Genomic DNA, 27,990 nt, shown 5'->3' on the forward strand with positions numbered 1-27,990 from the left:
GGGGCAGAGCCTTGTGACGTCATATTTGAGGGGGGGGGTCTGACTTTTTGTGACGCCGTGTGACTCGGGGGGGGGGTAAAAAATTGTCCAAAATCGCGTGACGTCATTTATGGACGGCCCCTTACCGGTCTTGTCTGCCCCCCCCCCCCCGGTGCGGTGAAGTATGGTCGAACAACACTCGTGATGAGACAGCCGGGGGGGGGGGGTGGATGGGAGACCTTCATCCACCATTGGACTGACCACGGACTGCATTTAATTTCTATTTCACTTTGATAGCGATGGGCAGGAGGGAGGCATGAATGGGTGGGGTTTTAAGAGAGATTTCAGATCTCGGTGGAGACCCTGCTAAGCCCTGCGCCAGAGAGAGAGTGAGTGAGAGACGGTGCTTTGGCCTGGGGGTTGTGTGGACGCGCCTGCTTGTGGAGCCGTGTGAGCGCGCTGGGAACGCGTGCTGTTTGGACGCACCTGGGCAGAGACTGCGATAAGTTTCACATCACAGAGTAGTACAGCATTGCCACTATTAATACATTTTTAAAATACCAGTTTTTCCAGTGCTGTAGCAATTAATCACAATACAGTATATTTTATTTAGACTTCAAAGTTTCGTGACTGCAGGAATTCTAATTCTTGGTTCTTTCGGTAAAGTCACCTAGGTAGAAAACAAATTAAAAGTAAAAACCCCACGACGTTTCGATGGCAACACAAGCAGTCTTCTTCAGGTGGAAGCCCGCTTGTGTTGCGATCGAAACGTCGTGGGTTTTCTGGTTTTTAATTTAGATTTTTGTTTTCTATCTACGTGACTTTACCGAAAGAGCCAAGGATACAGTATATATGTTTAATTATTTCGCTGCTATGAATATCCGCATGATAAGCCACTTCGTTGAACTATCATTTGTGGCCAGATTGCTTCTGAAAAATAAACTAATAGCTCAGTGGGCTTTACTTGGTAAGATAACAAAAATAGATATTTATATTTGTATATTTAAGTGATTTGTTTACCTTTCCTATAGCGTGCACTCCGATCGGTGTTTTGTATCGTTATGACGTTCTGACCCCGTGCCCCTACTGGTCAGCTGTGAAAAAAAGAGCTTCATAGCTCATCGGATTTCTCCTGCAGTACAAATAAAGATTCTGATTAATAAAGACTCTGATTGCATAATACGAGTCTTTTTTTTTTGGGGCATTAGATCGCGCATGAAATGTGTCGTTAAACCCGCCACCACCCGACACAGCCAGCCTGCAGCAGGGGGGCGGGGGTTGTGATGCCCCGCCCCTGCGGGGGAGGAGAGAGGGGGAAGAAGAGTAGGGGGGGAGGGGCAGGGGAGAAACGAGGGGGGGGTGAGAGAGGGGGGGGGATGAGAGAGGGGGGAGGGATGAGAGAGGGGGGGGGATGAGAGAGGGGGGGGATGAGAGTGAGGGGGGGGTGTGAGAGAGAGGGGGGGGGTGTGAGAGAGAGGGGGGGGTGTGAGAGAGAGGGCGGGGGCTTAGCGCATGCGCAGTGCGAGGCAGCACGTGACCAGGCCGAGGCGACGCAGGAGCGAGAAAGCGACGAGCGTGGGGGCGGCTGTCGACAATTTGCGGCCGTCATCATCATCGTTGTTGTTGTTGGCATTGTTGTTGTTGTTGGCGTTGTTGTCGCAAACGAACGACTGCGACGACCGCGCCGTAGCGAGCAGACGTTGGTGTCGTGGAGGGGACGAGCTCGTTTGCTTTAGACGACAAAGCGGCGCGCAGATCCACGGAGGGAGATGAAGGCGGCGGAGCTGTGCGCGGTGGCGGTGGCGCTGATGACGACAGGCGAGGCAGAGCACCGTGCCAACACCATGGCACCACCACCACAACCACCACCACAACTACCACTACTACCAGGACACCAACACAACTACCACGATAACATCACGATACTAGCACTACGCCATCACGACCATCAATAGAACAGCAATCACGATACCGTCATGCCCACCACGATGATACCACCACAACTACCACCACGATACCACCACAATCACGCTACCACAACTACCACCACTACCACCACAATCACCACTACTACTACCACCACAACTACCACCACCGCCACTACCACTGCGCCACCAATCCACCCCTAATTATATCATTCAACACGCGTACATTCTCCAAAGCATGTTTCTCTTTTTGTTCTCTCAAGTGTAAGAATTGCATTGTGATATAATACTTTATACTTAAAACACAACATAACGTGGTGCAATACTGTACCTACAGCGTACCGTACAACACGCACCCTCTCCCATTGGCACGGTTGTCTACGTACGGTACGAGATCATTTAAACCAAACTAATATTACTCTTGAACCCTTCGTCATAGGAATTACATTATATCCTTGCATTGTACACGATAACAAAACAATGGGGCATGTCACGAATTGACAAAAGCCATTGTTGTACTGCACTACTATGCGTCCACGCGCGTGTGCTGCCCAGCATGGTGAAGTATGGTCAAACAAAGCTTCACGACTGCCGAGGGCGTGGGGGTTAGGCCCCATCCAGCAGTAGATTACAGGGCGGGTACACAATACTGCTGTACAATGCAGCATCGTGTAGCAATGCACTTAGCTATAACGACTTGGTCATGATAATGACGGGGTTTTGTTGGGTTAGATCGCTGTAAGTATAAATGTGTCGTAACCCGCCACCACCCGACACGGCCAGTCAGCTTTGTTAAGTGAACAAGACGTGCCAATTGGTTTACCAGTGTAGTGTATGGTGTAGTGTATGGTGTAGTTTATGGTGTAGTATATAGTGTAGTTTATTGTATAGTTTATAGTGTATAGTGTAGTTTACTACTTCAGCACACCGATGTGAATATTGGGGGGGGGGGGACATCCATCCCCCCCCATATTCAAATGTGCTCAAAATGTCCCTAATTGCTGTAAAATAGATTTCTGTTTATATGATTGTGGTTATTGTTGTACTTTTTAATCCCTAATCTCTGCCATTACATACAATGAAACAAGAAATGGTGAAAAAGAAAAAACAGAGCAATGTAATACAATACACTATTAGATATTATTGTAAAATAATAATTAAAACTCCATCCTATGTGTTAGTGATTTTTTTAAATATTTTAGGCAGGAAATTCGTTTTTCAATTTAGATTTTTATTTCTGGGGGGGACCCCAAACCCCCTAGAAGATTTGGTCCCCCCCAATGTTGACTCCATGGCTACGGCCTTGGAGTTAATCCACAACATTTACAATTTACTCTCCCACCAACAAACCGGTGGGCTGAAGTAGTAAACTACACTATACACTACACTACATCATACACTACACCATACACTACACTATACACTACACTATACACTACACCATAAACTACACCATAAACTACACTATCCACTACACTACACACTACACTACACACTACACTATACACTACACTATACACTACACTATACACTACACTACACCATGAACTACACTATACACTACACTATCCACTACACTACACACTATACACTACACCGTAAACTACACTGTACACTACACTATACACTACACTATATACTACACTATACACTACACACTATACACTACACCATAAACTACACTATACACTATACACTACACTATACACTACACCATAAACTACACTATACACTACACTATATACTACACTACTATACACTACACTACTATACACTACACCATAAACTACACTATACACTACACTATACACTACACTACTATACACTACACTATACACTACACTACTATACACTACACACTATACACTACACACTATACACTACACACTATACACTACACTATACACTACACTACTATACACTACACTACTATACACTACACTATACACTACTCTCTACTGGTAAACTAACTGGCACGTTTTGTTTAACGTGACAAACCTTACTGGCCGTGTCGGGTGGTGGAGGGTAACGACACATTTATACTTACAGCGATCTAACCCAAAAACCTTGATTGTTATGACTATTGGCCGCGGAAGCCTACCACGTGTATAACAACAGCAACAGCAGCTCGGTAACAAGCCGAGCTTGCATTGCACCCTCATGGAACGCGTAAAAGCACTCGGCGTGAGCGTCGTGTGCCGCACGGGTTGGATCCGTGAACTCCGCGAGTGACGACGAGTCAACGTGTAAGACGAGTCAGCGTGTAAGACGAGACGTGGGTAGCTTCGAAGGTAACGCGAAAGCGTTCACGGATACACTCGCAGCAGCAGCAGCGGCATTGTCGGCGAGATTATAAAGAACGAGCGGCCCCACGACCACTGTTGTTGTAGCGCGTTTCCCCATGAAACTCTCTCGCGCCTGGATAATCCCCTCGAGATGTGGAAGGTCTCGAAAAGTTTTGGGGTTTTTTTGCGAGGCGCGTCGACTGGGACACGCGCACAGCAAAACAAAAAAACACAAATGCTAAACAATTATAACGAGGGAAACCCCATATTGAACGCGTGAAAGAATCCCTCCCACACTCAATGGCTGCATTCATTTAGGCCCAATCTGCAGTCATTTAGGCCCAATCTCAATCTCAGCACTGGAGCCATCTGAGCTATCCTCGTATCTGAGCTATCCTCGTATCTGAGCTATCAGAATACGCCACGTAGATGGGGTCCATTCTTAAACCTTTCAGACCAGTCCGAAATACCTGAGCCCAGAACGACACCGACCTGGCCAATCCCCCCCGCCTGCCGCGGTCTACCTGATACCGTAGATGCCCCTGGTAATGCCGTCCATGATGTCAGGATACTGCAATGTACGTTCTGAGAGAGGATGTGGAACAAAACATAGTTTCTAAATAAATAAATAAATCTGCAACTTGTGCAGGATACATTGATACAATGAACATCATATCCGAAATCGCCTCGAGCCCCTTCGTAAATCACGTTACCTGTGCGTGGCCACCACCCTCCTGAACCTTCCTGCCTCTCCACGCCGCCTTTGGAAGACGCCGCCGCTCCTGACAACAGCATCGAGGCCCCAATGTCGCTCTTCCTTCCCCATCCTCATCTCTTTCCCATGGTCTTTTCCCCCCATTCATTTCCTTCGTATTTCCCACCCCTTTATGATGTTACTATTTGTACCCCCCCCCCACACACATTCACTCTACTCTCCCCTTCCTGTGGCGTGTGCCACAGGTAAAACAGAAAAGTTGCTTGTCACACATAATCATTTCTATTTAAATCATTTCTATTTAAAGCTTCCGTGACTGCAGGGATTCATAGTCTTGGTTCTTTCGGTAAAGTCACGTAGAAGGGAAATAATAAAAAAACAATAAAATGCTCACGACGTTTCGATTGCTATGGTTTTCACACCTGATGATGATTGCTTGTGTTGCAATTGAAACGTCGTGAGAATTGTATTGTTTTATTTTTATTATTTCCCTTCTACGTGACTTTACCGAAAGAACCAATAATATAAAATATACGACATGAATAATTAAGTTATGCACACCGCCGGTCCGTGTAGGTTATTGTCTAACTTGCAGTTGCAAATGTGCAAGCGTGTTTTGATGAATGATATCAATATGTTTGAGACCAACAATATAAGCACAAAGGATTTCACAAGAAGAGAAAGCACAGCATCATCGCAATCTACACAGCTGTACACAACACAGAGACACGTGATCATAACAGCAGGGGGCCAGTTGGGCAGGTAACGTCACACAACTTCTCCTCCTTAGTCTAGAATCTGGGGCAAGTTGTGAGTCACAGCGAGCAGTAGAGGCAGAGGTCAGCCGCACTTTGCACATGTGGCCGACCCAAGTGCTCGGATTGGTCAATCATTACCAAGGAGAGGTGTGGCTCTCACCCACGCTCGGATGGGTGACCACCACCATGGTTTGCCAGGTGTTATCGGTTTGTAGCTGCGAGGTGGCCAGGAGATTGTCATGTTGAGTCTCGTCGCCTCGTTTGCATGGTGGGTATTCTCCAGGCACTTCAGTTTTTCGTCCCACAAAGCCAAAACAACTTAAATAGGACGAACAACGGCATGTCAATGAGTCTTGAGCCTCTGTGGTGCTTTCCTGTTTAAATGGCATTATTGTTGTAGGTTTTAGCGACCAGACAATGACCACATCGCCAGATCTTTCACACAGCCGTCTACTTGTGGCCAGTGCTTTTAGGTTGTAGGGCAGCGTAATGAGGAAGTTGGTAAGTACATAGTTTTGGTATCTACACGTACAGTGCCGCTAAAACTATGGCTTATTTTATTTATTTGAATGCGACCTGCTGGGGGTAGGGTGGGGACGAGAGGGGGCGGCGGCTGTTTTGCCATCGGGCTTTAGTCAAATGCGCTGCCCTTGCACGAAAAGTCCCTGCCGTCGGCAACTCGAGAATCAAAAGGACACGGACAATAACAACGCGGTGGCACGAGCGTGCAGGATGCCGTGAAGTGGGCTGCCAGGGCGCAGTGCATTGGTGAGTGAATGCTGCAATTGCAGTGCAGCCGTCTGCCACAGGGGGTACCACGGTGGCGAGATGTTAACTACCTCGCCTGGTATACAGGAGGTCGTGGGTTCGAACCCGACCCTGATGCCTGCTGTATATTTTGAGTTTTCGTGTTCTCCCCCTGGTCGTGTGGATTTTTCTCCGGATCCTCCGGTTTTTCGCTCCACATTTAGAAACATGCTGTTAGAGTACTTGGCTGGTATGCATTTGCACCTAATGAGCCACTTCGTTGAGCTATCATTTGTGGCCAGGTCGCTTCCGAAATAGAGTTATCCAGCTTAGTGGACCTTACCTGGTAAAATAAAAAAAATAGTACCTCCACTCTGTGGAATCCCATCCCCAGACAACTCTGCCCCCCCCCTCTCTCTCCTTTCGAGTCGTGCCTCTGGGAGGCCCCTTTTAAATGTCCCTTGCTCATCAGTCCCTTCCATTGCGTCCCATTCTTCATTTGCAGTTCTGCACTCTTGAGATATTTGTTACATAGGGCGCATTGCAAATGTGAGGTTGTGGTGGTGCGAGTGAAAAAGCCACAGATAACCAATGCTGAGGATTGATAGGCAGGAAGCGGTGTCGCATAGCGTGGGCGTGGGTGCGACGAACTGCATGCGACTTTGGTTTCCCAGCTGTTTAAACACCAAGGTGTGTGTAGTGAGCAAGGGCAGTGTGTGAGATAATAACCGCAAGCCGTTTCCCATACAGCACTAAACCTAGGTGACGAGCGACCCTGAAGGGTTCACTTGAGCAATTACGGGGCCCTGCTGCTTGTGGAGTTGCCGCGTTCCATCGCGGCTCAACCTTGACGCCTCAAGCCGCGTACGTGAGCCCGTAGCGCTGGTGATTATTCGGTTGAAAGAAGATCTCCGATTTTCGACACGAGCCCAGTTGACATGGCCGTCCAAACACTATTATAAGCAAAATGAGGAATTGTTCACGACGAATCTGCATTTGCCTCGCCGTGTTTCCCTGCGTGTCATTGAAGTTAAAAATATTTTTTAATGGCGGTACCAGCGTCGGTTGACGGGCGATTATGAGGTAACTGGCGCACAGCGGTGGTTGGAGTGGTTTGGTTGCGCCATGCCCAGTTGTCCGGCCACGTCATTGCGTCAACAGCGTCTCTGATTGCAGAGACACGCGCCGCTCACAAATGCAGTGCTCGCTCGTTCTGCACACAAACGCGAGAGAGAATCGCTCATTCCTACACTTTCGTCGATTCCACTGCTGGATGAAGGTCTGCGCAGCGCCGATGCAGGTTGTGGGATAACTTGACCATACTTCACCACGCTCGTAAACAACGCGTTGGTGAAAGTGGGTCTAGCGTGGACGTGGGAGCCTGTCGCAGTACAGTTCGTCAATGGATGTCCTTGCACTTTCCCTGCTGGGCCACCATGTAGTGCTGCCCCACAACTGCCTACGCGATGCTTGGTGCACATGGCGGTCGCCCGTTCAAGAACTATCCAGGCCGGACCCGGATTTACGCAACGAGATCTGATGCGCTTGAGCGCATTTCGAGCGATTTTGTCATCGGCAAAATTCCTACACAAGTCGCAAAATCCAGTCTCTCTGCTCTCAAACAAGAGTCGGACATCACTCGTCTGACACTGGGCGCTCTCAGGCAGTGGTGGAAATTCCACATCTCCATCAGGAGAAGATCACTATTACTATAGCATTGGAAAAGGTAAAAAAAATTAGTCGGTTGTTTAGACATTGGTAAGAAATAAACTACACGTACAGTGTTCACGGATACATTTGCAGATTGCGCAATTCAGCGTTATCATGACAGGCATTGTTCTGTGCACTGTGGAATGAAAACAATGTCAAGCCACTGCTGCATTGTGGGGTGTTTCTTCACATTTGGTGAAGGCTGTAGAATTCACGTGTCACCTCTGTGTAGCTCCAGAAATTTTAAATAAAAATGTCCCGTTTTTATCTCTTCCTTCAATCCCCAGGGGCCCAATTCATGAGTCTGTGCCGAATTATTTAATGTGTTAGCATAGCGCACAAAGCCTGTTTTGTCAAACCGTGAATTTAAATGTTCATGGCTATAGGCTGTTCTTACTGTTTATAGGGCAAAAACTTTTTAAGTTTAAAATACAGAGCAAGTGGCCCGCTAAACAGAACTCTGAATGTGTTGTGATTGGATCCACTCCATGCTCCCATCATTTGTAATTAGCAATTGTGTAACTTCTTATTTCGCATTCCCTTGGCCATCCTTTTCCGTGAAATGGATTGATGGGCACAGAATTCTGCCCACACCTCTGCAAGGGCCTGAAGTGGTTGCGCCTCAGTGGGGAATGGACTGTACCACTGGGTAACCAGAGTGGGCATGGGGGGGGGGACAGCGATAAGGAAGTGGGGTCCAATAAGTCCCGATATGATAACAACAAGCGCGTGATTATTGTCGGCCACCATGTGCCTGAATAAGCGAGGTCATGACGTTGCTGTTCACTGTGGGGGTATGACTCACCTCCACCGAACCGCATGACCCTCGCTGGGACAGTGGTCTTATCATCCTTGTATAGCCACAGCCGAATAAACACAAGGCAACACGGGAGTGTACGAACAGCCGTAATGATCTTAAGACTTATATTATAGGTGTCCTTTCAAGATTTGACAGTCGGAGGCGATGTTGCCAAATGTAATCCTAATTGAGAAATATGCAGGCAATGTCCATTTTCAGCAGTGAGATGTTTGGCCTGTACCAGTTACGTTGAATGGTTTTCTTTTTTTATCTACGGGAGAAAATGGGAGAATTCAGAAGAAACCTTGCAGGACAGGGGAAGAACGTACGGACGCCAGGAAGAAAATCGCCCGAGTCGGGAATCGAACCCAGGAACTTTATACCGCGAGGCACACGAGTTGTTACTGTTGCGGTTCTACGCTGGCGCCCAGTGGTGATTGTTTCGGCAACGTTGGTGGGCTACCGCAAGAGACATGTCCCTCCTGATAATAATTAGTTGTTTTCGTTGAGTATTTCTGACAGATGTTGAATTCCCTGAGTGTGAGGCCCTTCGGAAGAATTGTCAACAAAGCATTGTATGTACACGGTATGCATAGAGTTAGGACAGACCCCCATTGATTTTGGACACCGGACGTGTAGCTACTTTTAAATTCACCACTTTTACATTCCCTTCATAAATTCGTTTGTTGATTTGAAAGTGATGACCACAGCTGGTCCCCCATGTGCGCTGTCTGACATCAAGGATCAGGAGTCCTTAATTTGCATTGCCCTTGCCATGATCCCTAGTACTGTTGCATTCCCATTCTTAGGTTTTTTCGGTAAAGTCACGTAGGTAAAAAATTTAAATTAATAAAAGTAAAATAAAATAAAAAATAAAAATCAAAAATTAAAATTTACTTTTATTAATTTAAATTTTTTTCCTACGTGACTTTAACGAAAAAACCTAAGAATATGAATCCTTGCAGTCACGAAAGCTTCAAATCTAGAACTGTTGCATTCCCTTTCTGATGTTGTCTTGCTGAAACGAGGGAGGTGTTTGGGTACATTCTTCACTTGAACCTCCGGCTTTCGCATAAACTGCGTTGCGACATCATTTTATGTCTGTTGAAGGCGAACGACGCGGCAATTTTTTCCTCTCGACGGGCTCTACACGATGCGCTAATCAACGTTTCAAAGTTTTGTTTCTTCTGCGCATTCGTCCATGCTGCTATGCTATGACGACACGACAACAGAATGATCCGCGCCAGGTGGGTCGCGGCGTTTATGTGCGCCGTGGGACGGAGTCGCCAAAAATAAATTAATTACGATCTTGACTTCCGTTTATGCGGGACCTCGGGGTCCCGCCATGAGGATCACTCGTCTGCCGGAAGACTGGCTGACAGGAGGAGCAGCTGGACTTCATGGCTCCTTGAGGGTCGCAATTGAGAGGAACAAGTTCTGTCACTTGGGAACTGTTCCTGGTCTCGCCACTGAATCTCCTGGATGTAAACAAACGTTGGGATGTTGAGTTCGGCTGCAGGAGAGAGGGTCCCAGGCTCACTCGGTGTCCACAGGGCCGTGCAGGAGGACGTCTGTGCACATGGGGCATGCGCCGGCGTGTGGCAGCGAATGGCCATGCGGCTGCCAACGCCAGGAGGCGCGTGACAGCGGCGGCGGTTTCCATTCAAGGAAGTGAAACCAATAAAGTTACACGCGCCTGATGGTGGCTACAGCGCACTTTGTGGTTAAATTTACAGTTAAACACGCGGATCCACATTATTGTGCAATGCAACATAACGTGGCGCTTTTCAGAATATATATTTAGATTTTATGTGCATAGTTAACAGATTTCGAAAGAGACTCCACCGTTCGAAATTAAATTAAACGCATCTTGCTTTAGAACTTTATCTTACCGAATTCACGCCTCACAGATTTTCCCATTGCTTCCTCTCATCTTTTAAATTCACCTCATCTCCAACATTACATCTATTGTACATACTTTAGTTTAAGATAAGATCCAGCCCCCTTCTTTGGTGCACGGTGCTGGTGAGCTCGGTGGGAGCGCTCGGAGGCGTCAGGTCTCGTCACTTCCTCGTGCAGCGCCACACACGAGTTCGGTGACTCACTGCAGCCATGTGGCCAACGTGCCATGAGCGTGACACCGGGAGGGCCTGCCCCACCAGTTGTCCCCTCCATGGCTGATGGGCTCGCCAGGGTGATGGTGGTGTTGGCGATACGAACACGTACCCCACTGTACTTGGCACGTGATTGGGCACCTGTTTAAGTGGCCTCCACATCAACAGCTGCCCCTGGTGAAATGTCAGCAATGGAAACTTTCGTTTGTAAACGCTGCTTATGGCTACCCATGGGATTGTATTTGTTTACGTATTTGTTTAGTTAAGGTGTAGATGTTGATGGTCCCATCAAAAAGAGTGGCTAAGCCATTGGTTGAAAGCATTTTATGTATGAGAATCTTTCAGGAAAATGAGGCTTCTCCTTTCTTGCGCCCTCAGCTGGGGTCGTGTTGAGCGGTGTGCGCTCGGGCGTTGAGGCCCACACACGCCCACCCCAGCGACGCCACTCCAATTCCGCGCGGCCCCCATGCCCCCCCGCGCCGTACAGGCGGCGCGATAGCATCGCCCCTCCGGGCTCACCGTGAACGCGGCCGTTGGTCGCGATTTAAGGCGATCTGGGCAAAATTTGGCTTAAATTCTGTGCGCGAAACATGTACAGCTCTCTGGTTGAACTGTTTGGTATAAGTCACGGGCAGTGGTAATGTTGAAGTAGAATACTGTTACGCTGCACACCGTTGTACTACGCTGTTATAGTTTCATGCATCACTTAGTACATTATGCTGCATTATATGAACAGTATAGTGCATGGTTCTTCGTGTCTAAATCCACTGCTGGTAGAGGGCCTCCCCCCACACACTATTCCGGTGTTGGGGGGTAATGTGATCGTACTTCACCAAACTGGTCAATACGCATTGGTGAAAGCGGGGAGCATGGTCATGGGAACTTGAAAGCAATACAGCAATGGATGTTGTTGCACGACCCTCGGCTGACCGTGACATAGGGCTCCAAGCAAGTTGCTTATCTTCTGAAATCTGATGAGATTGATCGCATTCCAGTCATCGACTCAAAACCGTACCTGGAACGGGGTGGTTTTTCCTTCCATCTGAAGATCCCACGAAGAGAGAGTGGTGGTGGTGGTGGTACTTGCAGCTGTGCCCTTGGCAGGGCCTGCACACATTTAGTGCACTCTCATTCACTCGGCTTGTTTTTAATCTCTCGGTGACGTGACCGCCGCTTGTTTGCCTCCGGAGACAGTGCAGAGGTGCCCGTGCCACTAATCCGTGACGCGGAGCAAATTCCACGTAATTAAACAATTGCCGCAAAATACTGTCAGCTCCAGTGTTGTCGGCGGCTCAAACACGGCGGCGGGCAGATTGAGAATGTATACAAAGTTACTGGCACACATTGATTAATTCTATATCTCCATTCTACAGCAGTCGCCACGTGTAATATATTTTTAGCTGTCTTTCCCTTGGTTCCCTTTCATTGTTCATGTCGGCGAGCGTCCGTACGCGCAGAGTTTCACAACTTCCACGTTCCTGCAGGCCAGTGGAAAGCCCCGATAACTGCACGCACAAAGTCCACACTTCTGCTTTCATTCTCTGTATTATTTTGGCTGCTCTGAAAATGCAACCGGAGCAGCGCCCCGCATGTCCTGGATAAATAAAGGGTATCGTTATCTCAATGAGCGCGTGACCAACTCGCCTGCTCATTCGCCCGATCCCGTCAGCAGGTTGGAACCTGGATAGCGCTTGAATAGGTGACCACTTGTGCACAAAACAGGGGCTGTAGGCTGTTGCGGGGTTACATTGTGGGCAGCAAGAGGACATTGCAGAAAAATCCATTGGTGTACTGTACAGTAAAACCTTGGATTGCGAGCATAATTCGTTTCGGAAACGTGCTTGTAATCCAAAGCACTCGTATATATCAGTTGTGATCATGTGACGCTCGGCAGACAAAGCATATATATGTACTACTCGTATTGCAAGACCTCGCTCGTTTATCAAATTAATATTTATTTTAAAAAATTGCTCGTCTTGCAAAACACTCGCAGACCAAGTTACTCGCAATCCAAGGTTTTACTATACTTTCGTGCTCCCAGACTTGACCAACCCGCACTGACCAGAGTGTTCAGGTATGGTCTGGTAAACCCTCGCACCTGCACGGCGTTTGGAGGTCCTATCCTGCGGAGGATTGTCAACAGGGCGTGTGCACGTACATCCTTACCATCGCTCATGTGTTGTGGTGTGCTGTTATTCCCCTGCAGTGGGATGGGCGCTTGCTGCTCCAGATATCGGCCACTATGAAGTCTACGATGGCAAGCGGGTTTGTCTGAAGGCGCAGGCGGCTCTGCAGCTGCTTGTGAACAACACCAACGGTCTGGTGAGTCAAGCAGTCTGGCACTATCCCTTGTGTGAGTGCGTGCCAAGCGAGAGGGTGCTCAACATCGAGTCGGAGCAGCCTATCTCACCACTAGCGTGATGTGTATTCCCGTCTCATGAGTGGATATGGGAGAGCTACCTCTGAGGTTTCTTCAAGTGAGAGTAAGTTTTGACGCGCCGCAGTCAAACCCCTATTTGAAATTACCAGAGATGGAATTTGGCTAATTTTAATTTGGCCAGGCTGAGACCACTTGAGAAGCCAGTTTAATCACAAGCCGACGCCTGAGGTCGAACCAGGATCTTAGCTAATCCATAATTGACACTCTATCGCTTACATTCTGCTCAATGTTTTATGTTGCCCACAGCCCTGCCATGATCTCAATTTAAATGTGCGTTGCAGTTTAATTTGGGCAGAAGCAAATGGGGTACCCCTTCCCTGTGAGCAGGATCACCGCTCGTGGTTTCATGTGTCTGCTGCATCACTGAGATTACGTTATACTCTTAAGTTACAATGTGACACCGCTGGGTTGCGAGATGTTAACTACCTCGCCCTGGTATACAGGAGGCCATGAGTTCAATCTGAACCCTGACGCCTGCTGTGTATTTGGAGTTCGCATGTTCTCCCTGTGGTCGCCTGGATTTTTGTTCGCGAGTCCTCCGTTTAACCCCTCCGCATTTGGAAACACGCGTTTAGAGTATTTGGCTGCTTTAAATTTCCACACGATAAGCCACTTTGTTGAGCTATCATTTGTGGCCAGGTCGCTTCTGAAAAAGAGCTCTGTAGCTCTCAGGGGCCTTACCTGGTTAAAATAAAGAAATTGTTTAGTTGAGATATGACAGATGTTTAGAAGCGATGGTCAGGACAACTCCGCTGCCTCCCTTTTGGGGTGTTCTGTGTTACCCGTGGACAGCCGGGGTCCTGTCTCTGGCAGCTTACGTGACGTTGGACTCGCATAACTTTGGTTTCTTTTGCAGGGCTTCCTGAAGTTCGACATCAATCCGAATGTCACCAATGCCAGTGGTGTTTGTCTATCCATAACCTCCACGCTGAAGCTCCAATTCAAAGAGGGATATGTCTTGTTCACTTTTAATAAGGTAATGCCCGCTTTTTTACAACTCACGGGTTTCATACAGTTTAACACGTAGGCTTTCGCGACCAATATCATCCATAAGAGGTTTTTTGGGTTCGATCGCGTAATATATAAACGTGTCGTTAAAAACCCGCCACCACCTGCACGGCTAACTAGTAATGGTTGTCACGTAAACACAACGTGATAATTCGTCACTAGGACAGCACTAACCGGTGTGTTGTGGCTTGGCTCTCTGTTTACGTGACAACCCTCACTCGTTGGCCGTGTCGGGTGGTTGCGGGTTTTAACGACACGTTTATATATTTACGCGATCTAACCCAAAAAGCCTCTTTTGTGGGTTTCACACCGGTCTAATATTGGAGTCTTAAAAGCCCACGTCTATTTGAGATGTTTCATCAGGGTTGGAAATAAGCAGCAGCAGGAGTGTATCCTTGTTACGTGCGTCGTGTTTTTGCCCCTGCAGACTGTCTTATGTTTTCTCTTTCCTCCTCCAGGTGAACAAAGTGCAATCTTGGAATCTAATACAGCTGAACTGTCCTTAACCCATGCAGGCCACGGTAAGAAATGGTCACATTGTTGAACACTGAGGCTTTTGCGACCAATATCATCCATAATAGAGGTTTTTTTTTGATTAATTCGCGTAATGTATAAATGTGTTGTTAAACCGCCCACCCAGCGACAGAGCCAACTAGTAAGGGTTGTCACGTAAACAGAACGTGGCCAATTCGTCACTAGTACAGCACTAGTGTGTAGTGGTGTGTAGTGTAGTATACTAGTACAGCACTAGTGTGTAGTGTAGTGTGTAGTGTAGTATACTAGTACAGCACTAGTGTGTAAGTGTAGTGTAGTATACTAGTACAGCACTAGTGTGTAAGTGTAGTGTAGTATACTAGTACAGCACTAGTGTGTAGTGTAGTGTGTAGTGTAGTATACTAGTACAGCACTAGTGTGTAGTGTAGTGTAGTATACTAGTACAGCACTAGTGTGTAAGTGTAGTGTAGTATACTAGTACAGCACTAGTGTATAGTGTAGTGTATAGTGTAGTAAACTAGTACAGCACTAGTGTATAGTGTAGTGTATAGTGTAGTATACTAGTACAGCACTAGTGTGTAGTGTAGAGTAGTGTAGTGTATAGTGTAGTATCCTAGTACAGCACACCGGTGTGTTGGAGAGCCAAGCCACAACATTTACAATCAGAGTACGACGTTTCTCCAGTAATTCCAGCTAGCTTCATCAGGCGACAGGCAGATTTGTGGAGAAATCCCCCCTGTTTCATCCTTCCATTTTGGGAACAAAACAGGAGGATTTCTCCACAAGTCGCCTGATGAAGCTAGTTGGAATTACTGGCGAAACGTCGTACTCAGATTGTAAATGTTGTGGATTTGCCCCCCAACACCGGTGTGCTGTACTAGGAACGATTTGGCCACGTTTCTGTTTACGTGACAAACTTTACTAATTGGCTGTGTCAGGTGGTGGCGGGTTTAACAACACTTTATATTTACGCGATCTAACCCAAAAAAAAACCCTCTTATGGTCTCGTTATATTGATACGTAGAGAGAATGCTCCTCATGGCATTGTATTGATAAACGCACTGTGCTGAGGTCGCGACAGAATGAGTGTCGACTCCGTGTAGGTGTTTGTGACGAAGCACGGCCTTCATTCCCCCGTGTTTTTGTGTGTGTGGTTTTTTTTTACAGTTTATAACGGTCACTTCCACCACAAGATCCCTCTAGCACCATCCAACGAATCGTTTGAGTGTCACTCCCGGAACACGGTTGTTCTTGGAATGGCTCTCAGTCTAGTCGCGACGGACGTGCAGTGCAGCCTTTCGGCATCACCAACGGCACCTTCTCACCAGGTACGCGCGGCAGTTGACCGCTCGCCTCTCCACCTCGTGCCACGGGCGGGCATCCGCTGTCTCGCGAGGCGTTTGGTTTTCCTGCTTTCAATGCAGACGTGGTTTGCTGTCTTGTCAGAATGTGCCCCGAGACACCTTGTGTACAGCTGTGTGGGCACGTAGTTTGTATTTTCACCTTGCACCCCTGTCGACGTGCTGGATTTCAGTTGGTGTACCCAGGAAACCGGTCTAGTGGTCACATTGTACCATGAAGTCATAATAATAATGATACAGAGTATATTTACAGCGTGCCATTCGTGCAAACTGCATCTTGCAACGCTGCACAATCTCTGCATACACAGAGGTGTGTGTGTATATATATTAAGATGTTTTCAGCCAATTAATGAGTGTACGTGTGGGAGAACACCCACGTGTGCCGTGGGGGCAACACTCTATCCCATTCAGATGGGAACGTTGGAGATATTAGTCCACACTTTCTGTACCACCTCCTGGCGAGACAGGATATGGCACCCAGAGATTTGTGCGATAAACCAACCCTTGCTGCCACCACCGCGTTGGATTGCAGGCCGTGTGCCGAGCCACCACGTAAAGGGGGGGGGGGCGGCGTTGCTGTGTTTTGCGGTGGTCAAGGGAAGGTTGCGAAGAGGCTTGCGTCGTAACCTCCTCGCCGGGCCCGTGTGCGTTTCATTACAGGCGCCAGGTGCTCGGAGGATGTCACCATTCCGACCACCCAACCCACGCCGCCGCACAACCACACCACGCATGCGCCCCAAACCGACAAAATCCCCCGCCCCTCCCACTCATCATCCCACTCATCATCCCACTCATCCTCCCACTCATCCTCCCACTCATCCTCCGCCGTCACCACCGTCGGCGCCTTCCAAGGGCAACTACAGCATCAGCAAGACAACCACACCTGTCTCATTGCTGTCTTGGCCCTGCGCTTCAAACGTCGAGTACATGAGCAAAGCACCAAACAGGTGCGTACCCCCCCCCCCATGCCCTGTGCACGGCCCCCGCCGGTCGGCACTTGGCTTAACACGTCATAGGATTTCGCGACCAATGTTATGCCTGATGATGCTGGTTCTAATTGCTGGCGAAACGTCGTGCTCCAATTGTAAATGTCGTGGATTTTACTCTCCAACACACACCGGTGTGCTGAACTAGTGACGAATTGGCACGTTCTGTTTTACGTGACAAACCTTACTAATTGGCTGTGTCGGGTGGTGTTGGTGGGTTTTACGACGCATTTATATTTAGCGCATCTAACCCAAAAACCTCTTAACGGATGAAGGTTTTGAGAGCTTTTGGTGGCGAGGTGCGGTGGCACATTGGCTTTGGCCGTGGATGTTATCTCGATTCGCCCGCAGTTGCGTTTGACACGTATCCTCGTCTGTTTACATATTTGTGCGATGTACGCCGTAATACTGTTTAAAGATTCTACATATTTTTACTTAAATTCTTCTATGGTGAGTCTACAAATTAGATGCCAGAACCATCTTGTGCCACAGGGAAGTGATAATATCACATTCATTTTGTGTTTGTGCTACATTGTCAATATCTTACGTTGCACGGTTGTCTTTGCTCTGATTTCATTTGCTTCATTGCTGTGCTTAATTTGCGTTGATTTTGTTGACACAGGATCACTCATGTAAATGAGACGCGGTCCTGCTCTCTTGAGTTCTCACGCAGCTGCTGAAAATGTATTAAACTCGATCTTCACTCATCTCACTATTTGGCAAAGCCAGCACTTGGCAGCATTGGCAATGCTGTTCACTCCCGCGGCTCTGAAACAATCCGCATCTGCTTTCTGACGAACGGTTTACACGTATGTTGAATTTCTTTCGCACCGTACGTAGCCAACCGTGCCAATCGGAGGTGGTTGTTATCTCCTCACAGGTCGCCCATGGCATATTCAACGTGGATCCCAATAACACCAAGGCCACCGGCCATTGTGACCCCACCTCGCCCGTGCTGTACCTCGCGTACCCCCAGGGTCATCTGAAGTTCACATTCGCCAAGGTGAGGGCTCTGTCGCCGTGCTGTACGCCGCCCACAGTTCTATTCCTCACACCCCTCTCGTGGCTTTGATGGTTTTCAGAACCACAAACACACCGGCCAGAAAACATCGTCACACTTTGTGTCAGGAAAATATCGTCCTCGAGTAGACCTGATTGCTTTATCCCTCTGTGCGCAATTGCCCTACGACTCACCATTGGACTGTGTCTTGTCCCTCCTCGCAGAACGAGAGCAAGTTTTACTTGCATAAGCTGGAGGGCCTTCTCCAGAATGCTTTCCCCTGACGCGGCGCCTCACGGTGAGTTTAACGAGTGCCTCCGCTCACGCCATTCCTGTTCCCCAGGGCGTTGATACGACGTGCAGGTACCCTTCGTGGTTGTGTGCACGGTGCGCCGTTAAACTGGCCCTTGCCATCGCCCACAGCCGGAGCGTTCTCTTTGGGGTGTTTTGACGGCGCTGTTCGTCTTCAGGGTGATATGCGATCTTTCCCCGGTTACCCACCGATGATGTGCGTTGCATCCTTCATCGTCTTGACATGGGTGGCGGGGTGGCGCAGCCATAGCACTGGCCTGGCCCTCACGGTGTGAATGTCCTGGCTTGGATTCCCGAGTTGAGCGTCTTGATGTGTGGAGTTTGTATGTTCTCTCCCTCTCTCCTGCATGCATTTCTGCCGGGACCTCCGGTTTCCCCTCGTAGCGAAACACGCATGCAATGTATTTGGTGTTGGGCAAACCACATCCCATTGCTGGATACTTACCTGAAAATTACTGGATTGCGCACAGCAGCAACATCGTCCAGGCGACTGTGAAAACTTGGCAGGATCCTCCTGAAAAAGAGTCTTGAGACTCGGTGAGGCTTTCCTTTATAAACAAGTTTAATGATGATAAAAAGATGAAAAGTGTTCCACATGCTTGAGAGTATAAAACATTGTACACGCATACGTTACAAAGCTGTCCTTATCAAGTCTGGTCTGCCTCCAGTTCATTGCTATCAAAGCGGCGGTCTCTTCCCCATTCGTTTTGGTAACCGTAAGCCACCGTGTATTGACGAGCTTAAAAATAAAACCACAAAGAGAGGCGGATTAAAATGCTTCTATGGAGCATGGATCTTTCACGATTCGTTCCAGTTATACGCAGTCTTACAGCATGTGCTGATGCGGTCTTTCATGCCATGGAAAATAGGGTCTTTTATGTGTTTACTATAATTAATATCCATGCACGCTGAACAAGCACTCGCCACCCAAAGTGATTTCCCATCAAATGAGCATTGTGTTGGTGATCACGTCCTCTTTACAGCACTGAGCCAGTGGTGTAAATTCCCCATTCCCATGGTGGGGGGGGGGGTGAGTTTATCTGTAGTAGGACAACCAATATTGACTTCCCCGCAAAGTGGTATTCTATTTAGCGACCCCGGAGGGATGATAGGTGGGGTCAACCCCCACTGAGAAGTTTCAACCTTCCCATTACGAGCCGCTCGCTCGCTCTTGCCGCTGAGCCTCCTGGCCAATTCTGGGCAGAATGTAACAACGATGCGGATGGAGGCTGTGCACGTGGCATGTAATCCAGTACCGTAGGGGAGGGACGATGGTTGGTGGGCATTGAGGTGTCGCCATAGAGTACCCGCTTCTTTGTACGAGTTATTCTCCTGTTGCTCCGGTTTCATCCCGCATATAAACACTCGTTAAATGTCCGATGACACCTTTTTAATATGTAGGGGACCGCAGAGCTTGGGCAACTATTGGCGGCGGCTCATCGTGTGACCGCCTTCCTGCTCGTCCGTGGTTCCACCTCGCGTCTCCGCGTCGTTCTCTTTGTACGAGCAATTACTGTGCGTCGGCGGTGGCGCGTTGCAAGTTCAAATTATTAAAACAGTCGCGCCATGCGCAGCGTGCACCGCCGCGGCACAAACGCGCACGCCATCACGCAACTGCGCCGCCTCCTCCGCTGTGGTGCTTGTGCCCGTGCAGAGAACTACACGGGAGCCAACGACTCGCTGAAGCTGTTCCAGGCAAGCGTGGGCAACTCGTACGCGTGCATGGCGGAGCAGTACGCAGTGGTGAACAGCACCGTGAACCACACCGTCAGGGTGGTTATCTCGCAAGTCCAACTGCAGCCCTTCAACGTCACCAGCTACAACTTGTCCACAGGTCCGTCTCCCCACCCCGCGCTCTCGCTACCTCTCTCTTTCGCTTGGCGTTGGGAAATCGATGGGCAGAATGTGTTGACCTTGTAATATGTTCAACTTATTACGGTCGTACGTTTGCAGTGGTGCTCAAGCGTAAATAACAACAACAACAAACTCGATACATTTCTCAAAGCACTGCCCGAGAGGGGAAAACGTAAGAGGCCACGTTTTCATCTCTCTGCCCGTAGCAGAGAGATGAAAAAGGGACTATGTTGTTCTAGGGCATTGTTATTGACGGGCGTGTTGGGTTTTCGTTAATATTTGCGTGTTGAATTTGGAGAGCCGTTCGATGCCACCTGCGGTTGCCGAATAAACTCTGTACATCCTGCAAAGGTGCGATTGGTCAGTATCCGCTACATTGCACTTCGGCGACTCATTAGCTGCCAGTGATGCTGCCAGTTGTGCGTACGCGTGTGTGCACGCGGTGAACGTGGGTCGATTTGGCGTCCATTGAGTACCTTGTGCGATGTCGAAACATCCCCACGAGGGAGGCGAAGGCGGCCAGGCGTGATGCTGGCCACCCCCGCTCCCTCGTGTGCCGTCCCGGCCTGAGTAGTCGTCCGCTCACGGTACTTGCCCCAACAGTCTGTGAGAGAGGCCATACGGGGGGGGGGGGGGGGGGGTCTTGTGACTATTGTCTTTGGTCAACGTGGGGAGTGGTGGCGCAAAGTGGCGAGTGCGCTGCGCTTAAACTCGGCGGCCTTAAAGGTGAAGATTCCCGACTACGCTTAACTTCTAAGTGGTGATCGAGATCTGAACCGGACCTGGGTCTGTGCTTGGTCGACACGATCATAAATGAGTACCTGATGTGGCATGCAAACATCAGCACCGGGCCGGCATGCAAACATCAGCACCGGGCCGGGCGTGGCTCTTGTCACACCCCCCACTCCCTCGTTATGCCTCGCTGCCCTTGATAGATATTTCCAAACAAGTACTTGGACCAACAACAGTCCAAAGTCTGCACGGGTATCTTTGCCCGATTTACGTGCGTGCGATTAACTGCGTGTGCAATGCTGCCGATCTCTGCGCTGTGATTTCCCCCAGCTGAGAAATGCTCGCAGGACACGGACAACATGCTCATCCCCATCATCGTGGGCTCCGTGCTGGCCGCACTCGTGCTCGTCGTACTTGTGGCCTACATCATCGGAAGACGCCGCAGCCACTCCGGCTACCAGTCCATCTAGGCCTCTCTCCATCCTCGCCACCTTCCCAGCCAATCGCCGCCCTGTCCCCTCACCACCCGGCGGCCCTACCTCCCCCGCCCTGTCTCCTCCACCCAGCCCGACCTCTCCCGCCCTGTCTCTTCACCACCCAGCCCTGTCTCCTCACCACCCAGCCCTGTCTCCTCACCACCTAGCCCTACCTCCCCCGCCCTGTCTCTTCACCACCCAGCCCTACCTCCTCACCACCCAGCCCTGTCTCCTCACCACCCAGCCCTGTCTCCTCACCACCTAGCCCTACCTCCTCACCACCCAGCCCTACCTCCTCACCACCCAGCCCTGTCTCCTCACCACCCAGCCCTGTCTCCTCACCACCCAGCCCTGTCTCCTCACCACCCAGCCCTACCTCCCCCTGCCCTGTCTCCTCACCACCCAGCCCTACCTCCCCCGCTATGTCCCCTCACCACCCAGCCCTACCTCCCCCTGCCCTGTCTCCTCACCACCCAGCCCGACCTCCCCCGCCCTGTCTCCTCACCACCCAGCCCTACCTCCCCCTGCCCTGTCTCCTCACCACCCAGTCCTACCTCCCCCGCCCTGTCTCCTCACCACCCAGCCCTACCTCCCCCGCCCTGTCTCCTCACCACCCAGCCCGACCTCCCCCTGCCCTGTCTCCTCACCACCCAGCCCTACCTCCCCCGCCCTGTCTCCTCACCACCCAGCCCTACCTCCCCCGCCCTGTTTCCTCACCACCCAGCCCGACCTCCCCCTGCCCTGTCTCCTCACCACCCAGCCCAACTCCCCCGCCCTGTCTCCTCACCACCCAGCCCAACCTCCCCCTGCCCTGTCTCCTCACCACCCAGCCCTACCTTCTTCTGCCCTCGCCAGCCAGAATGTCTTCTGAGATTGGCTGCGCAGCCTTTTCCCCACGGTCCTGTTAAGACCCACAGCCCACTCAGATCTAAATTAAGACATTTCTGGGTAAAAGTTTTAAAAGTTTTCTTCTTCCTAAGTGGGCCTTTTGACGTTATAGCTCTGTCAAGTTTATTTGTTTAATCGGGTGAGAACCACGAGACTATGTATTGTTTGCATTTTCTCTATGCATATATATACATTGGTTAACTTGTGTTCTTCCACAACCAACTGCTATTCCTTCAATATGAATATTTCTCCAGATCTCAGTGGGCTGTTAAGACTCATCTGGTGTGAAGCATTGCAGGAGAATGCCGTGGTAGATGCATGTAAACTAGAACAAAAATTGTTCCCAGGAAACAATAACTTACGCGTGTACCACGTGCTGGGCTCGCGCACCGCTTCCAACGCGAGGCCGTGGAAATCGGAGCCACGCAGCCTCGACTGGATTAGCTGCTTTTCCCCGAGGCCGTGGCGATCTTTACCATGTCGCACCGATCGCTCTGTCGTTCACCGAGCTGCCGTTACCAAAGGCAATTGGCGGTCGGTCCACTATATTGGCTCGGCCTCACGGCGGCACGCTTTCAATGAGATGCGTACGATCGCGTTCGCCGGCCTCAACTCCGAGCGGAAAGGTGTACCGGGCGTTGCGCTCGCGGCTGCTCCGAGCCAGGCCCGGCTGATTAGGAGAGCAGCAGCAGCAGCGTCCCCCTGATAAGCGGCTTTGACATCTGTCTACTCAAAACCTGCTGGTAGCTGCCGGAACGATAGATCACTGGACCACGAGTGAACCTCGTGCCCTGACGCTTACACTTGGCCGACACTCAAGCCAACGCCGATTCCCGGTGCAAACCTCGACCTTACGTGCTGCCCCCCACCGTGCTGCCCACTCGGGGCAGCCGTGCCACCGCACCGGAGGTCCACATTCACGAGGATGCATGCTGCTTTACCCCATCGAGTCAGCCTATGGATGGGCCATCGGCCATTTGTCTGAAGGCTTGCTTGATCGCAGGCATTCTCGAAATCGGTGATCCTGCGCAGCGATTGGATGCGAGCTGTCTGCTCTGAGAGCTCCTTTGGCTGAGGGACCTATTGCAGGCGTAGGCGATGATTGTGATCGTGCTTGCCCACCCACGGAGTCCAGTGATGTTCTACGGAGCGACGGCGCTACCCGGCCAAGGCTGCGAGCAACAGAACTCCGTTGCTTCTGCGAGCCAATGGGGAATTATATATAAGCGAACCACTCATGACAGCATGCCGCTTGCGACGCTAAGCTTCAGCACACCTGCACTTGCTGATGTAATTATAACATAGGACGTCTGAAATTAAGCTGCTAACTTTCCTCCAATTGTAAATGATGGGAATGTCTGTGCAGCACACACATCGGACCTGCTTTGTTTCACTAGACTCGTGCAAGATGAATGCAAATACTTTTGACCAACCCGAACATTAGGCGACTCACGCTTGCTGCGACGCCTAGCGTTGGAAGGCACGAGGCTGGAACCTGACCTGTACCCATTCAGCCTAACTTCACCATCAAGCTCGAATCGCATTGATCCAACCCATGTTTAATGGTTCATTGAGAGCAAAGTGAGAAGGAAGGTGGTGGTGGTGAGTGCCGTCCGTGGTGGTTGCCGTGAGTTGACGCCGGCCCAACGGCTTTTGAATGATTTTAATGTGCGGTCGTGGCACGGGCGGCACTTGGGCTAAATTAGCCTCTTGATTCGAGAATACGTGGTCAGCTTGTGTACGTTGGTAATGTAAATTTTCTGCACCGATCCGAGGCCTGCGTTCGAAATGACGAGGGGCAATAACGACAATGAGTCGATCAAGAAGCTCGCCGCGACGATTCTCGCGTTCGCATCGCCGAGCAGTTGGGGGGGGGGAGTGAGAGCGTGAAGATGGGGCCCGTCGTGGCCTCGCTCCACGGTGCCCATTCCACCCCAACTCCGCTCTGCGACGTGAACACGGCGGCGGGGATGAGTTGGGGATCGTCCGGGCCACCTTCGCTCAAACGTCATGGGCGCTAGGACCAGAGTGGTCACGAAGTACGTCGGTGTACCCTACACGGGTATGTGGAGTGGCCACGAATTTTTGGATATATTGCTTGAATATACAGTAGAGCACGTGTGGGCAGCATGGCGAGTGCGTGGGCGCCGTAAAGGGTGACGCAAGCTTGTGGACAGCTAAACGCCCTTTGCCTGTCATAACCATGGAAACAAAATTGCTCTTCCGAGGTCGTTGGTGAGTTATGTGAAAATCTCTCCCTTGCACTCGCGGTATTTTGCACCCGCACTGGGCATCGGTAAGCGCGGGAAATCGCTTCTCCGTGGGTACCAACACGTTGTTTCAGGGGTTGGGCTTTGTTCCAGCCACCGTTTTGATTGTCGGCAGTGCCTTGCAGCAGGTCTTGCGGTTTCCCCCCCCCCTACCGATCACTGTTCACCGTGCCCACCGAGGTAACGCGATGAGCTCTCCCTCGTCACCACCCTGCCACGTGAAGCCGGGCAGGGGGGGTCGGGTCACGTTAACCCTGGAAGAGCCGCCCGTTCAAAGCGTCTCCACCCAGACGTGGAGACTGTCATGCTCTTGGTGGGTGCAAGGCATAATAATTCAATGTTATGTAGCGTGGTTCGTGGAGAACTGCATCTCGCATTGGCGTGCAAGACAACCGCAAAAATATTGCCCCGTGCAAATACATAGCGCACCCTAACCTGGGTCAACTCAAGGGCGTAGTAAACAAAAGGCGTTTTAAACGGGACTAGAGAAAGGGACTTAAGTTGACCAATGTGGAACGGTTGGCTACGTGCGGTGTGACAAGTCCTACACACAAATGTGAAGGCACTGCCCACTCAATGTCTTGCATTTAATTGTAGGTGGAATGAAGTGTACCCTGGTTGGGCGGGAAGAGAGAGGCATAGGCTGAAGGGAGGATCTATACCACTCCGGCTACCATCGGCTACGAGGAACATTTAGAAGCAACAAGTTGAACGCTTGGCACTGGTAAAAAATCGATTGACGTGTTCCTTGGCTTGGTCGTGTTTCACGTGAACACCGCTCCTGTCTTTGATCAGCAACGAGTCTTATGATGTTGACAAGCAAGTTGCGCTTTCACAATTCTTTATCGGCGCCGCTGCAACGCCCTCCCCGGTTATAAAACAACAATAACGTTCGTCATGAACGTCGTGGCCTCTCTGGTGAACTGCGTTCGTAGTCCGTGAGCGGGAAGCGATGCAGGCGGGTAAACACCGCGAGGGACATCTTCCATTTCAGGGGTTGAGCGAGCTCTCGAGTCAACTCCTCCGGCAGTGTCTGCCCGTGGCGGTGTAACAACTGGGGTGTTGACCGAGGCGCACCACATCATTATTATGAACCCATCGCCCCAAAGGGAATTGATTGTCGCGTGGGAGCATTTTGATAAATGTGTTTGGTTTTGAAATGGAAAACAGCTGCATTTACAGTACTGACGTTACCAATAATACCAATGCGATGTGTGAAATGTTTAAGCATATTTCGTAATCGGGTGAGGTGGGTTTGTTTCCAATTGCTGGGTGATTTCGCGTGGCTTTTTAATGTTATATTTGTTGTGCAAAACATACGAGATTCTTTAAATGCACTAATCGCATTAAGTATAAGTTGAGGGCCTCTGTACGCTGGTGCCCGATTTTAGTGTAGGGATACAATAATTGGGGCTATAGGTTGTGTAAGCCATGATAGGGCCTTAGTTGTTTTGCTTTCTTAGTTTAGCATGGCTTCCTGTAGTCTTGATAATTTTCAATAATGTGTAGGAAGCATCTTTCCCCGCGCTCGTTGCGTCCCCTCCACCTGGTTCACGAGCACGCAGCTGTGCCGGCTCGCTGCCTGTAAACAGCTCCTGCTGCTACTGCCGCTGTCACAAATATGCAACGTCCACCGCTAGACCCTTGCACACCCATAATTGCGTGTGAACGGTGGGTCAAGTCTGCCGGTGATGTTGACCTACCCTGATGGACCCCTCTTGCCCCCACCGTGAACCTATGGTTTGGTCTCCCAATTGGGTGTGCGACTTGACTGTAGTACTACTTGCCCTGGCTGTAGTACTACCTGCTCTGGCTGTAGTACTACTTGCTCTGGCTGTAGTACTACTTGCTCTGGCTGTAGTACTACCTGCTCTGGCTGTAGTACTACCTGCCCTGGCTGTAGTACTACCTGATCTGGCTGTAGTACTACTTGCTCTGGCTGTAGTACTACCTGCTCTGCCTGTAGTACTACCTGCCCTGGCTGCTGTGTCAAAGTGGTGGAGTCTACTTCAGCTCCTAAATCCGTGGTGATGAGCACTTGCCGTTCCCAAAAATCCCACGGGATTGTGAGTTTTAACCTAAATGAAATCCCACGACGGTGGATGTTAACCTTAATTAAACGGGCTTTAAACGCTGAAAAAATACAGAATTTTTTCCCTTACTGCTTTCGAAGGCTTTGTAGCTTAATGTTAGACCGATGTTTAATATTTTTAGGGGGTTTTCTTTTAAAAAGGGATTTTTTTTATTAGTTCCTTGTCTGTAGAGACGCTGTTTTAATGTAACTCAGAAGCACCAAAGCGTCGTAGCCACTTCTCGCCACCACTGCGAGCAGCTGGTGCTGGCTGCTCTTTCTCTGATCACCAGATCGAGATCCGTGCCGCACTCCCGTTCGGAAGCTTATGACCACCCTCCAATTTTGCTGTACAGCTGCCATAGTGGTGTAGTGGAGCGTAGACTGGATTTGCAAACCAGGGGGTCGTCGGTTTGATTCCGTCTTCCGGCACTGCTGTTAAAACAGTGCAGCAGCAAGTTTCTCAAATCCCTGTGCTTCTGCCCACCCAGCAGCAGCGTAAATTGGTCAAGTGTAGGTGTGCCCACCTCCTCTTACACATCTGGTCGACTTCGCTTTCATGGGAGGCTCTTCTGCCAGCATTGGCATAATAAGCAATTGCAGGGCCGAGCCTTTACCATTTTGGCTTTACCACTTGAATCATTTTACGGAATGCCGGAGGGGAGATGTTGCTCCGCGTGTGATGCATGCTTTTTTGGAGCAGGATGAGTTCCTTTCTCTTCAAATGTAACCTGGACATTGTGACACTGCATGGTTGGAACAGCTTCCTTCCCACCCATTCCCAGATTTATGTGGTGGCTCGGTGACATTGGATGTGTAAACCGTCGTCTTGGCAATTGTGGGGTGAAGACTATGGGTGCAAGTGGCAACATGCTGGCTGGTCTGGGTGGTTAGAACATGCTACAAAGGGACTTCAGTTAATAATTAACGGGTTTCTAATTTGTGTGTATTGTTTTAATTGGCTCTCTTGAATGTGCAGGTTGCGTTTGGTAATAAAGACTTCTGGATTTGACAACGGGCAAGAGAGTGGCTTTTCATGTGATTCTACTTATTTCTGGCTATACC

At 49.9% G+C, this 27,990-nt stretch overlaps 1 protein-coding gene across 1 annotated transcript; it reads left to right on the top strand.

Annotated features, from left to right (window-relative positions):
- The first annotated feature begins 1,494 nt into the window (after window positions 1-1,494).
- LAMP1 (lysosomal associated membrane protein 1) lies at window positions 1,495-27,943 on the top strand. The gene is given in 14 exon segments (XM_078875984.1): window positions 1,495-1,797; window positions 13,239-13,354; window positions 14,329-14,448; window positions 14,908-15,001; window positions 16,143-16,262; window positions 16,265-16,303; window positions 16,997-17,070; window positions 17,072-17,201; window positions 17,204-17,283; window positions 18,203-18,325; window positions 18,547-18,600; window positions 18,602-18,620; window positions 20,289-20,468; window positions 21,551-27,943. Coding segments are annotated over 14 exon segments (1,338 nt in total). The 5' UTR covers window positions 1,495-1,748; the 3' UTR covers window positions 21,691-27,943.
- The last annotated feature ends 47 nt before the right edge of the window (window positions 27,944-27,990 follow it).

The sequence above is a fragment of the Lampetra fluviatilis genome, chromosome 43 (genome assembly GCF_964198595.1).
Source record: "Lampetra fluviatilis chromosome 43, kcLamFluv1.1, whole genome shotgun sequence".
Taxonomy (NCBI): domain Eukaryota; kingdom Metazoa; phylum Chordata; class Hyperoartia; order Petromyzontiformes; family Petromyzontidae; genus Lampetra; species Lampetra fluviatilis.